We start from the raw sequence: 12626 nt of genomic DNA on the forward strand, positions 1-12626 counted from the left end.
AAGGAAAATTAAAACAGCCGTTGAAGAAATAATAATGCATTTTGTTAAAAACAAACCTTTGAATTAGATAATGAAATGCAGCATGAATTCTAACATTTCTATAGAGTGGCTTCCCTTATAAATGGGTTTGCACTTTTGAAACAAAGTTTGCGATCGAAAAAAAAAGAGTTCGAAGGAAGAAGAACAACCTTAACCCTTAAGTGCTATGATTCAATGATGTATAATTTAAAGGAAAATTAAAACAGCTGTTGAAAAAATAATAATGCATTTTGTTAAAAACATATTGCTAAACTTTTCAATTAGATAATGAGCAGCATGAACTCTAACATTTCTATAGAGTGGCTTCCCTTATAAATGGGTTTGCACTTTTGAAACAAAGTTTGCGATCGAAAAAAAAAAAAAAAAAAACCGCGTTCGATTGAGGTATAACTGGAAAATCAAAACAGTCGATAAAACACAATGCTTAATCGTTCAAGTATATTTTAGCATTTTTATGTATTCCCCCATTCCCCATGGGGTTCCCCCATTCTCTATTGTACGCTTAAAAATATTTTAGTAGAGCTGTAGGTTCTATAAGACTATAAGTCTTAAAGTTAAGCGAAAGTGAAATTGATTTCATTTTTAGAAAGCCACTCAAATCCACAGATCTCCTACATACTTACTATATATGGAGATGTATAGTAAAAGTATATTTTCGAACACTCTATGCAGTGAGTGTTTCGATTCACAGTGAATCATTGCCACGATTCGAGCGCATTCCTCTTAGCCAAATAACTAGGTATCAGGTGCTTGTACTGCATTGAACCGATATCTGTGGCTGAGAGTGAATAGACATTGCATTGGAAAATGATCGGCAATTACGAATCATGATTACTGACACATTAATGCACAATAGTCAGTGCGCCAACGTCTCAATCAGCCCAAGACTGAAGACTGTGGCTCGCTGGCCTGCATTCAATGTGGTGTTGATTCAAATGACGGGAGCGCAAGTTCAATGTACAGGCAATCGATCGAATGCTGGTTATAATTGTATATAATTGAAGCACTCTAACGATCACAGAGCGAGTGCAGCCAGAAACTCAATTAAAGCCGCTAGTTGCGCATGTCTTTCAATTAGCGGCCGAGCAGCGAACAAGAATTCCAAACGGATACACCCGTGCATTTTAATTTAGGCCCCATTCACTATTCCCCCAACTGATTGCTGACCATTAGAATACTCATACAGTGTGCAGCGCTCAACGCTGACATAATTGTGTCCAGCACGAACCATCGCTGGTTATGCAACAATAACGGCCTCTTCAGAAGTCCAATGGAAATCGGTTATGCAAGCGGACGATCCATTAAGATAACGAGTCGGGCTCGTGGCAAAATAGAACGTGCGATTGAATATGATTGACAGCCTACGCCAAGCAATTGGTATTGAAAAACTGAGGACTGATTATGATTTAGTTGAATTGAAAACAAACAAGAAAAGAATGCTAAAGTCGAGCAAGCTCAAGCTCAAGCTCTTAAATACCCTGTAAATAATTAAAAACAAGTATATTAATTAATTTATTTAATTAAATTAAAGACATGTTCATGTACAGTTTCAACAGCATACATTTACATCAGAATCGTGTCTCTGCGTGTACGTATGCAGCACAAAGTTGAACCCAAGCAGCAACAACAACAACAGCTGCGGGCAGCGCTACAAACACAGCATGGGCAGCGATTTTATTTATGGCTATAACTTTTTTCAGAATTGACCTATCATGATGAAACTTGGCATACAGACACATAATCACTAACGGGATGTAGGTACGTAATTTTAGTTTGAAATTCCATGAACTTCGGGTTATGGAAAAAACACGTATTGCGGGGGAGTGGGGGGGGGGGGTGCATCAGAATAAAAAAATAAATTTGACCTGCCTAGGGCTTATGGGAATCTGGATACCGAGTTTGGTTATTCTAGCTCTTGTACCTTCTGAGATCCTTGCGCTCATACAGACGGACGGACTGACGGACATGGCTATATCGACTCGGCTTGTCACCCTGCCCTGGGGTCTGCCACGCCTTCTTCTGTTGTTACATACATTCGCACAAAACTAGTATAGCCTTTCACCCATTGGGTACAGGCTATAAAAAGATCTAGTGCAGTGAATGGCATTTTTTTGTCATTTAAAGTGACTTGACAGCATCCTCTTCAGGAATAGAACTGTCAGAACTGGACCAAATTAAAATGGGACCAATCGGAAAGCATCCGAATCGAAAATACGGTCGAATTGAGAACGTTCTCCTTTGCAGAACCTAACCAAATTCTCATTCAACTACCCTTGCAGTACATACTTTCCAATCCAAGAGAGTCATCGTAATCGGTTGGCAAGCTATTGAGTTATTAGTCCATTTGTCGCCCACATACTTAACTTAAGACTTGTATGCTTTTTTCATCACATCTAAATAATAATTTGCCGTCTCACCTGTTCTTGTGAAATAGCTGAGACAACTCAATTCTCCCGCCACCACCCACTAGTGCCTTTTGGCCAACCTGCCCATCACAGCCCGAAGAGGCCGTCAAGCCCGTCAAGTCGGAGCAATTAAAAGAAAGAAAAACAGACGCCAGTTGTAAATGGAAGCTCGCATTTTCACTTTAATTAATACTTGTAATGTGCAACGCAATGAAATTTTTAATTTTATTTTATTCGCTTAATTATTTCACGTTTTCATATACATACATATGTACATACCACATATCTATATACTATACTTGTATACATATATATTTTGTTTTTGTCTGTTGTTATTATAACTGGTGAGCAATCCCTGAGCTATCCCCTCCGCCACTCTTCACACAGCTCAGAAAATCAAAAGCACGTCCACAGCATTTGAAAGACTTCACTTTTTACTTGGGCCGTGGCTATACTTGTTAGCGGTACACACACACACACACAGCATTTGTTGTGCATGTGGGCATCGGTGCGTGTCCATGAAATTCGTGCATTTGCCAATAAATTATGTCTACGTGCTTCTGAAGTTTTCACTGCACGCGCTAGAAGAAAATGCTGACCGGCCCCCCACTCGTCCTCCCTGTCTGTCTCTCAAGTAACACCAACATTGTCAGTTCCTGAACCAACCGCCGCACAGTGGTCTCACATGAAATTGAAATCTGCATTCGGGGCTATGGGGAAACAATATTATACTTATTCTTATACCCTGTATCGGTAGAATAAAAAGGGCATGAACAAGGCTTGTGAAAAGTATGGAACAGGCAGATGTAGATATCTCCGACCCACCCCATAAGGCATATATGTTCAATACTAGCAATACTAATCAATATAGCCATGCCTGTCTCTTCGTCCTGAACGCTTGGATTTTGAAAACGCTAACCCCCGAGTTTATTTATTTCTTTTTATTTGTTTCCTCGACTGCAGCATTCTTTCTTGTTATATTGTGAAACTAATTCTGAAATTGTTTTTTTTTCTATTTGAATTTTGAATAAATCTTTAATAATATAAGCGATTGCACAAGTCTATATTTAGAAAAAAAAAAGCACATGAGCTTAAAACAAGTTTTGAAAATTGCTTTGAAAAATGCATCCAGTTTCTAAAATCGAAAAGTTTAGCTAACAGTTGGAATATTATTAAAATGTTTATTATTTTTGTATATACAAAGTGTACTATATTGTTTCATTAGTACTTATAGTATTAGGATTATCTGCGATTAAAATAAATTTAATTTGATATATAGTATGGAATAAAGTATGTTTTTAAAAAGCGATCACATACCTACTAAAGTTAAACTTTGATTGAAGCCAAAGAATATTGCAATTATTTCAATGAAACCACAAACTATGACTATTGTGGGCGCGATTGCAAAATGATTCTAGACCACTGTGCGGCGGCGAATGGGCCCTCTTGTTGCAACACTTACTGCAACTGTTAATCTTGATGGGCAAAACATGCCAGCCGGCGATCGGACCCACTAACGATCTTTACTGTTGTTGTTCCACCCACAACGGTCAACCATGTGGGGCCATACAAGTATATGTATATATACTTGTATATACATATAGTATAGGTATACTTACTATATAGTATGTGTGTTACCCAAGTAGGAAACTGCATAGCCAACACTTAAACGCTCCACAGACCTTTCTCTTGGCATTGTTCCTGTGCCTCTTCAAGCATTTAAATGAATTTCTCTGTGGGCGCAACGCATGGCAGCCGAAGCCGATCCATCGACGCCCCCAGCACTCCCTTGAATGCCGCCGGCAACGCTGTCTAGTGATGGCGTTGACATGCGGAAATGTGTTGTCCATATTTGTGGTGTGGCTTTGAGTGGTTTTTGGAGCGGTATGGTGTGGTGGCGCGTCGCAGCGCTTCAAATGCCCCAACAACGAAAATGCATCCGCCTAAAAGTTGCGTAATGGCGTTGCATTATTGGGGAGTGGGAATGGTAGTGGGAGTGGGTGTTCATGTGAAAGACCAGAACGGACTGGAGATAGAAAAGCGGCCAAGGTTTGGCGACAATAAAGAAATAGGAAAACAGAGTAGGAAGCGCGTACTTCCGCAGCGAGCTTTCAGCTAAAACCATTAATGCATATTATTTCCATTTAGTTACAAAAAGGAAAAGAAAAACCACTAATATGACATTAATTTGGATTTACTACTTGAAGAGTTTGGAGAAGATGATGTTCATTACAATACTCTTTACACCATTTGAAATATAATGCTGATTAACAAATATAGCAAATTTTCGAGGTAAAAATCAGGCAGAGGGACGTATTTTATCGGTAGGTGAAAACTCCCACAGATGTACAACAAACATGGAGATTATAAAACTATAAGACCCAAGGATTCTTTGCAAATTCTCCATATATTACGAAAGTACACCCTCAAATAGAAACGGGAAAGTGCCAAAAGAAATACAATAAAAATGTTAGTTTTTGGTTTTTTTTTAAATTATTATGATTATTTTTATTTGTTAATCTTTAATCTGATAATAATAATTATTGTTAAAGCAGGGAATCGGCCTACATATACTAAGGACCATAACACTATTGTTTTTCTCTATAAGAAGAAACCAAACTTCACAAAGAATATAACAAGAATATTGTAAAGAAGATTTGAAGATTGAAGATTTACATAATGCTTTATCTATAGGATCCAGAGGTTATCTTTTCTTTAGACGGCATACCTGCCTGAGTTTGGTGACATGGTTTCTGGACTACAGTGTGTAGCAAATATACGAAATAGAGGTCCGAATAAACACGTTCTTCAAACTATGGAGATTTTTAATAAGTAGTTAGTTAATATAACATACATAGGTTGATTTACAGTGCGCTATACTTACAATAGGTTGCTTAAGTTGGAAGAACTTTGACGATTTCGAACATCCTTGTCACTGATTGATTCTAATCATGAATATCAAATTCTTTTCTCTGCTTGCAGCGATGTTATAATGGAGCCAATGACCATGTTGGTGTTGGCCTTTCAGCTGCTGGCCCTTTTCTCAATTGCCGGCGCGCTGCTCATCTATCTAATATGCAAGGTGCGGGAGGACAGCAAGACGTGTCCGCCCGAGGCTCAGCCAAGTCGTGTGGTGCTGGTGACCAGCGCTGATACCGCCCTGGGGCTGCAGCTGTGCACCCATCTGGCCAACAAGGGTTGTCGTGTGTTTGCGGGCATGAAGGAGGCGCATGACTCCCTGCCCGCCAAGCTCCTCTGTGGCTGGATGAAGATTCGTGAGTACAGCGAGGAGCCGATCAGTGGCACCATCATTCCCATGAAACTGGATGTGACACGCGAGGATGTGCTGCGAGAGGCCACAGTAGCCATGGGCGCCCATCTGAATGCTAACGAGCGCGGCATTGCCGCCGTCATCAATACCAGCGGCAGTGTGTTTCGCGGTCGCGTCGAGTCCCAGGATGTGCAGCAATGGGAGCACATGCTGAAGACAAACATTCTGGGCACTCTTCGCGTGGCCAAGGCCTTCGTTGCCTTCCTACGTCCAACGCGCGGCCGTTTGCTCTATCTGGGCGGCAGCAGCGCCGGCGCCACCATGGGTGGGGACGGTCTCGTGGCGTTCAATGCATCCCGTGTCGCTGTTGACAAGTGTGCCGAGGAGCTGCGCAAGGAACTGCAGCCGTATGGGGTTAGTGTTGTGGCTCTGGACACCTGTGGCATGACCGCCGAGTCCCTCTACAAGCCACCGGTGGCACAAGGTGAGCAAACAAATTAGTTCCAGTTTAGATTTTATTTGAATCTTCAAGGACAGTCAAGCTATGGTCCGACATAAGCAAATCATTTGGTCACAAATTTGTATTATTTAACAAGCGGGCTCTCCAAGCTTTTCAAAACCTAAGACCTGAAAATGTTTTTTAATATTGTTAGACAATAATAGACTGTAATTTGGTAGGTTTTTCAGCATTTAAGCTCTTAATTACGAGTTGCAGTCTCATTTTCGCCGCCAAGTATTTTCTTTAAATCGAGAGGGGAACATTCCATTAACTCTATAATTGTACACTATCTGCCTAACGCTCTCCATGCCTCGTTTCGTTGCAGTTATGTCGGACTGCGCCGGCGCCCCCACCCAATACACCGCCGATGTTTTGAGCGCTAATGCGTTGCAGGTGATTGAGCGGGCTCTGTGGGACTTTGCGCCGCAGGAGCGGTACACACTGCTGTCCCACAACAAGTACCAATTCACGTTGCCATGTCGCTCATCTTTGCGCGTTCCGAAGCAGACTCCCTCCAGCGAAGCTGTCTCACCGGCGGCCAAGAACGTGCAGACTGTCTGAACGTCAGGAGTGACGTTGTCGTCGTCGTTGGAGGATCCTTCGTTGGCTGTTTGGCCGCCCGCCCAGTCGACTAAAATGCGCCAGTCAGCTGAAAGTTTACGCCGTGCCTTTTTATTGTAGAGTTGTGAAGCTAGTTTGGCTCTTATATTGGACTTTAAAAGAAGCTGTTTCATTAATTTCTATTGTTTTCTTAACATTTTGCTTAATTGTTGCCAAAACGCAAGTTTCGACTTTAGTTCATACTATATTTGCGGAATTTAAGATCAGTATAAGATCAGTATAAGAGCAAGACTTGCATAACTCTCTTTTATATACTCTATGTGTACATATTCTCTCTCTGTGCTCTCTCTCTCTCTCTCCCCTCCCTCTGTATTGTCCGTTACATATATATACGAGTATATACCTACTTTTTTGTATGTATTATTTTTTTACAATTTCTGCAAAATTCTGCATTAATTTGTTTAAGAAATTTTTATATTTTTATACACAATACGGTGTATTTTTACATATACACATATATATATATATATATATAAAGAATAAAATTTCAGAAAGAAAACGTGTAAAAAATTGTTCTACTCTATCAACACATTGTCTACTTCAAATTGCAATATTTGTCAAAAGTGCGTGTGATTGGTGGTGTGATTGTTGTTCATATTTGCTTGATAGTGCATTATCAATCATTATCATTCGTACTGCGATATAAAGTCGAAGCGCAGCACAGAGGCCGGATAAATGTCGCCATCCATGGCATAGCTCTTCTCAGCTGAGCGTCCGGGAAAATGTATGAGCACATCGGCCCCCACAATACTCTGTAAACGGCTGCTTATCTGTAAATGAGAGGCAAACACTGTGTGCATGTTTCGAAATAGACAGAGGACAGATCACCAAATTACCTGATCTCCATTAATGGTGGCATAGAGCTTGCCATTCTTGCTACTCACCGAGGCACGTATGTACTCGGGACGTGGATCCAATTGGATGGGCTGACTCCTCCTTAACTGCATGGACAAAGTATAATATAAGCATAAGTTGTAAATCGGCTCTTAAAATGTATTTTACATTTAAAGAGAGAGAGATTAGTTCTCCTTGCCTAAAAAATATATAAATTCGATTGCGAAGACAATTGTATTTGATATATAAAAATACTTTAAACTTAATTACTATGACGCAAATGTGTGAAATTAGAAATCACCTAAACAAATAAAATGAGTTCTTTCCATGGGCTTAAAGGTTGGCTGTTTGATGAGTGATAACTGAAACTTGTTAGGTGTTTCAAGTCGGGCAATGTGTTCGCATATTTCTTATCGTTGGCACCCTGAGGACGGCACTTAGAAGCGCTCACTGATAACACACTACTCAAACGCTTGGTATTGTGAAATAATGCTTTACATTGAACAAATTGACGCAGATGAGACAAAACAATTTGAATTCATTTATCGACGATTTCACAACCACAGATATGAGTGGAATGATTATTTACCTTCACATCTATGATCGGCAGCATGCTTTTGGAGAGATTCCAGCCAGCGGCCCAGCGAATGGCCGGGAGAGCGAATAGATGAAATGTGACAAAGGCGGACACAGGATTTCCAGGAAGACCGAAGAAATACTTCTCATCGCGGCTGGCAAATGTCATGGGCTTCCTAGGGGGTAGGGAGGGGAATCAGCGGAAATAGGCAGAGAATTGTGATGGCTTTTGACTTACCCCGGCTTCATGTTAACCCTTCCGAAGTGCAATTTGAACTTCATGCTCTCCAGCACCGGCTTTATGAAGTCCTTATCACCCATGGATACGCCACCAGTACAGATGACAAAGTCCACGGTCTCATAAAGTTGGGACAAGGTTTGCTGAATGGTTTCAAAACTTGCGAAAGACCACGCTTTAGAAATAGATTTCGTTGCTTTAGTGAATAGCATACTCACTTGTCACTCAATACACGCACATCTATGCAATCGAAGCCGAAGTACGTAAGCAATTCATCCAACATGGTAGAATTCGAGTCATAGATCTTGCCGGGCTCCGGAGGCTGATGCGGGGCCAGAAGCTCGCTGCCTGTCGATATAATGGCTATCTTAGGATTGCGTATTGCCAACTGTACGCCGACAGAAGCCAGCAGAGATTTGGAGACGACCCGCGAAGATTCAAATTCTGGAAACACTTTCTCGCCTTTGCGCAAGTCACAGCCAATGGGTCTGTGGGGGCGGGAAACTGGGCTGAGCAAAGGGCTAAGGCATCCGTAGAGATCGCACTTAACTTACCGCACATCGTAGCCGTTAGTTGGTTGCACTAGCGTCTCCACCAATTTTTCGTTGCCCTGTCTGTCGCGTTGCAGCACCTTTGTGTCCTCGACCTGAACAACACAATTTGTATGGACGGGCATGGCAGCCCCCGTATTTATTTTAAAGCATTCATCCTCCTGCATCGCATAATCCGAGGGCTACCAGGGAAGGTATATTTAGATACGTATGTAGAGGGCGGTGGTATAAGTTTTCAGGCTTTGCTTGGCTTACCTCATCTCCTGCGGCCACGCAGCCAACTACTCGTTTGGCGCCCGCAAATCCTTGCGACTGCACGGCATAGCCATCCTTGATGGATGCCCGAAAGGGCGGAATGTTTACCGGCGATAGCAACTCATTCTGAAATTTTTCCAAGCTCTTGTTGCGCTGCACAATATTGAAGACGATGTCTAAGGCATCTTTGACTGGTAGCATGGGAAAGGACGAATTACGATCGTTGTCGTCGCCAGCGCCTGTTCTGTGTGGACATATATGGCCACGATCCTGAGCCACAATGGATGGTGTAGCAGAGCTATTAGTACTACCCGGATCTTCACGTCGTACCGGAGACACAGCTACGGTGGCCTGCAGCTCAGCATGGGTGCGTTGCACAAGCCCCAAATCGTTGTTTAATAGATGCAGGGCATGTGGCAGAAGATCGCGCACAACCTCAAAGCATTCTCGGACGGCCTTTTCGCTGCCCGGAAAATTGAGCACCAAAGTGTTGCCGGCAATGCCGCAAACGCCACGAGACAAAGCCGCTAATTTGGTCTTTTGAAGTGAAGCAATTGCAATTGCCATGGCTAGCTGGGAACAGTCCTTGTCCAGGAGTGGCTTTGTGGCCTCCGGGGTCACATCGCGCGGAGCGAATCCTGTGCCACCGGTGGTTATGATGACGCGCACATCCTTTTTGTCAATCCACTTGCGCAGCTCCCGCTGAATGAGATCGCGCTCGTCGGGCAGTATGGCTTCGATTATTTGTGTGTTACTAAATGCCTGTTTTATTAGGTGCGCGAGACAGGGACCGCTCCGATCTTTATCTGGCTCCGAGTAGCAAGTATCGCTAACTGCAAAAACGTTTTGGTTTCAAGTCTTTGCGAAAAAAATTATTTGTTAAGACGGATTTAACTTACTCGTTAAAACGCCAAATGTAATTATTCCCATATTCGCTTCTCACACATGTGTGTTCGTTTCACAATTATTTAATTGTTTGTCATATGAATTCGAGAAGCTTAATGAGTTAAGTAGACAGTTGAATAGCGGCCTGCTTTGCGGAAACGGCGTTTGACATTTTTTAGCGCTTTCATCCAAAAACAATGAGGCAACATTGCCACGCTATTTTAAAAATTAATAAATTTTCCTTGCCGAATAATGCAATTTTACTTTTTGCACATGCAGATACCCTTAATACAAATCATTTCCTGAATCAGAGGTGTTCATATAGAAATCCCTGCAGGCACATTAGGTTGCTTTAGTTAAAAGAACAACTTGATTGGGATTTTTTTAAATTGATTTTAGTTTAACTTAATACATCGAAAGTGGGCTTCTATTGTATATAGTATCTATGTACATATGTATGTTTTTACAGAGCTTATGGTTTGTTTCTTTAGACTACACTATAACAATACAAAATTGCAATTAAAAAAGAACAGTGTAATAACAAACATATGTTCGTCCTTCATTTTCCGCCTCTTTCAGCCTTAGTGCGTTCCAACAGTGGATCATAGCCGCTGGCCATTTTCTCCTTGAACTGCTCGTATGTACGTTTGCGGTCAAAGTGTTTCACCCACTGACTAGGACAGGATTGCTCGAAGGCCTTACGCAGTTGCTTGCAAACGTTAGGAATTTGTTCGCCACTCGTTGAGCTGTGCTTGGGCGCATTGTCGTCCAGGCACTTCCAATACTCATCACGTGTGCTCCAGCACTTGGTGCGCTCCGCCTTGTCGGGAAAACTCATTGTGGCAGTAGTTCTGATTAGTTGCTCCTTTCGTCAGTCGCCGTCACTACAGGTTCATCAAAGTACCATTTAAGACAGCTTCTGCCCTCTGTCAGGTGAATTGAACACTGTCAACAGAATACGTCACTATTAGATAGATCCTTGTACTATCTGGATACGATACCGGTAAATTTCCTAATACATTTGCATCTAAACAAATTTCTATGTGACTATCTAAGACCCAACCTCAAAATTATAAAACACTAAACAGTTCATCGAGAGCCGATAGATTACTTACCATTCGATAGTAACTCGTAGTCGATACTTTTGCAGTGAATACAACCGTTACCTATTCGTTATTCGAATTGCAGGAAATTATTTGGCGGCATATTGAAAATCTGTGCTTTTGAAGTTTTTAGTTGTACTACCTTTTATTATAATTATGACATTCCTTGCATTCCGCAATTACAAACTTACAATTCAGTGGTATTACTATACTTTTGATTTAATATCTTTGTATTATATTTAATGCTTAACATTATTGCAAACGAATCTGTGCCATCAATTATTGATGCGACACTACAAATTTCAACTAATTAGTGACGCTAACTAAAATAACAAAAAAAAAAAAGATTTATATATGTATATATATATATGTATGTATAATTTCTGTCAAAATCTCTTTGGAAATATAATTTGGATTAGGGAGGGGGATGAAAAAAATACACTTGAAACACGCTAGTATTGCAAATATTTTGATTAATTTCACCGACAGATTTGATTCGATATGAGATATATATATATTTTATGCAAATATAGTGTGATCGGTTAAAAACTTAAAAGACAGCAGGAAATACAAAATATACGTATATATCGACAAATGTTACAATTAGTTATAATATGGAATCTGTAATGTTGTATTCAAGTTTCTCTTACTCTTTGCAAGGGTATACAAGAAGGTTTTTGAAACTCTGTCTTTGAACAAAATATGGTAATTGATAATATGCATTGATGATTTTGCGAAACCTGCGTGTAAATGTGGCTTATAATTAGGTACTTATAACAAATGTATGGTCTTGCAAGTGGGAAAGCAATAGGTTCCGGTTTCTCAGCAATGGCTGTGGGCGTGGTTTGACATTAACATTACATACAATTTTTATTTTTTTTATTTGTTTTGCTTAATGAAGTCTAGGAACACTGTAAATGTTTTTGAATGCCTTATTCAAATGACGATTCGCCGACGTGTTCAAGATACAAATTTCAAAAACGGCTCGGATCAGCGCATCCAACATCAACGGTTCCAAGTGTCTTTGAATTACATTTCAGCGTTTGATCTTACATTATACATATTATATATTGTATATATACGTACATAAAAGACATACAAAGATATGCATGCATACATATATACAAACACACATTACAGATACATCTATATATACACGTTATCGCAAGACCCTGGAACTGCAATAATAGACAATCAGTTATCTGTAATGAATTGGAATTTCAGGGGCCCCAGCATAAACGTAGTTATTATTTTTACTAGGTTAGTGCGACTAATTGGTTTATGCTTCCTATTAGGCGGCATGGGTATCGTTTTGTATCGTTAGACGTAGGGATATGATAAGAAATCAA

At 40.7% G+C, this 12626-nt stretch overlaps 3 protein-coding genes across 5 annotated transcripts in view; 1 reads left to right on the forward strand and 2 right to left on the reverse strand.

Annotated features, from left to right (window-relative positions):
* Positions 1-7173, forward strand: part of LOC115629666 (uncharacterized oxidoreductase SSP0419) — a 29767-nt gene extending 22594 nt beyond the window's left edge. For all 3 annotated transcript variants that reach the window (XM_030526183.1, XM_030526182.1, XM_030526181.1), the window contains exons 3-4: positions 5427-6199; positions 6540-7173. In XM_030526183.1, coding sequence (XP_030382043.1) covers positions 5437-6199; positions 6540-6775 — 999 coding nt within the window. In that variant the 5' untranslated portion in view covers positions 5427-5436 and the 3' untranslated portion in view covers positions 6776-7173. The remainder of the gene's footprint in view (positions 1-5426; positions 6200-6539) is intronic.
* Positions 7174-7231: 58 nt separating this feature from the next.
* Positions 7232-10278, reverse strand: LOC115629662 (molybdenum cofactor synthesis protein cinnamon). Its single transcript, XM_030526177.1, has 8 exons — positions 10189-10278; positions 9290-10122; positions 9038-9216; positions 8702-8971; positions 8484-8642; positions 8259-8421; positions 7672-7776; positions 7232-7605 (listed from the first exon to the last, which is right to left on the reverse strand). Exons 1-8 carry the CDS (start codon positions 10217-10219, stop codon positions 7462-7464), a joined length of 1884 nt encoding a protein of 627 aa, XP_030382037.1. The 5' UTR covers positions 10220-10278; the 3' UTR covers positions 7232-7461.
* Positions 10279-10579: 301 nt separating this feature from the next.
* On the reverse strand, positions 10580-11238 carry LOC115629683 (cytochrome c oxidase assembly factor 6 homolog). Its single transcript, XM_030526205.1, has 2 exons — positions 11176-11238; positions 10580-11119 (listed from the first exon to the last, which is right to left on the reverse strand). The coding sequence occupies exon 2, from the start codon at positions 11010-11012 to the stop codon at positions 10734-10736; it is 279 nt and encodes a 92-aa protein (XP_030382065.1). The 5' UTR covers positions 11013-11119; positions 11176-11238; the 3' UTR covers positions 10580-10733.
* Positions 11239-12626: the final 1388 nt, after the last annotated feature.

This window comes from Scaptodrosophila lebanonensis, unplaced genomic scaffold (genome assembly GCF_003285725.1).
Source record: "Scaptodrosophila lebanonensis strain 11010-0011.00,11010-0021.00 unplaced genomic scaffold, SlebRS2 tig00000161-arrow-arrow-pilon, whole genome shotgun sequence".
NCBI classification, from domain to species: domain Eukaryota; kingdom Metazoa; phylum Arthropoda; class Insecta; order Diptera; family Drosophilidae; genus Scaptodrosophila; species Scaptodrosophila lebanonensis.

Coding starts and splice junctions, on each gene's coding strand:
- LOC115629662 (XM_030526177.1), bottom strand. CDS start 10,219: ATGGGAATAATTACATTTGGCGTTTTAACGA. Junction 8,422..8,483: donor AGGGTTAACATGAAGCCGGG/GTAAGTCAAAAG, acceptor CCTACCCCCTAG/GAAGCCCATGACATTTGCCA. Junction 7,777..8,258: donor TGCCGATCATAGATGTGAAG/GTAAATAATCAT, acceptor TTGTCCATGCAG/TTAAGGAGGAGTCAGCCCAT.
- LOC115629683 (XM_030526205.1), bottom strand. CDS start 11,012: ATGAGTTTTCCCGACAAGGCGGAGCGCACCAAGTGCTGGAGCACACGT.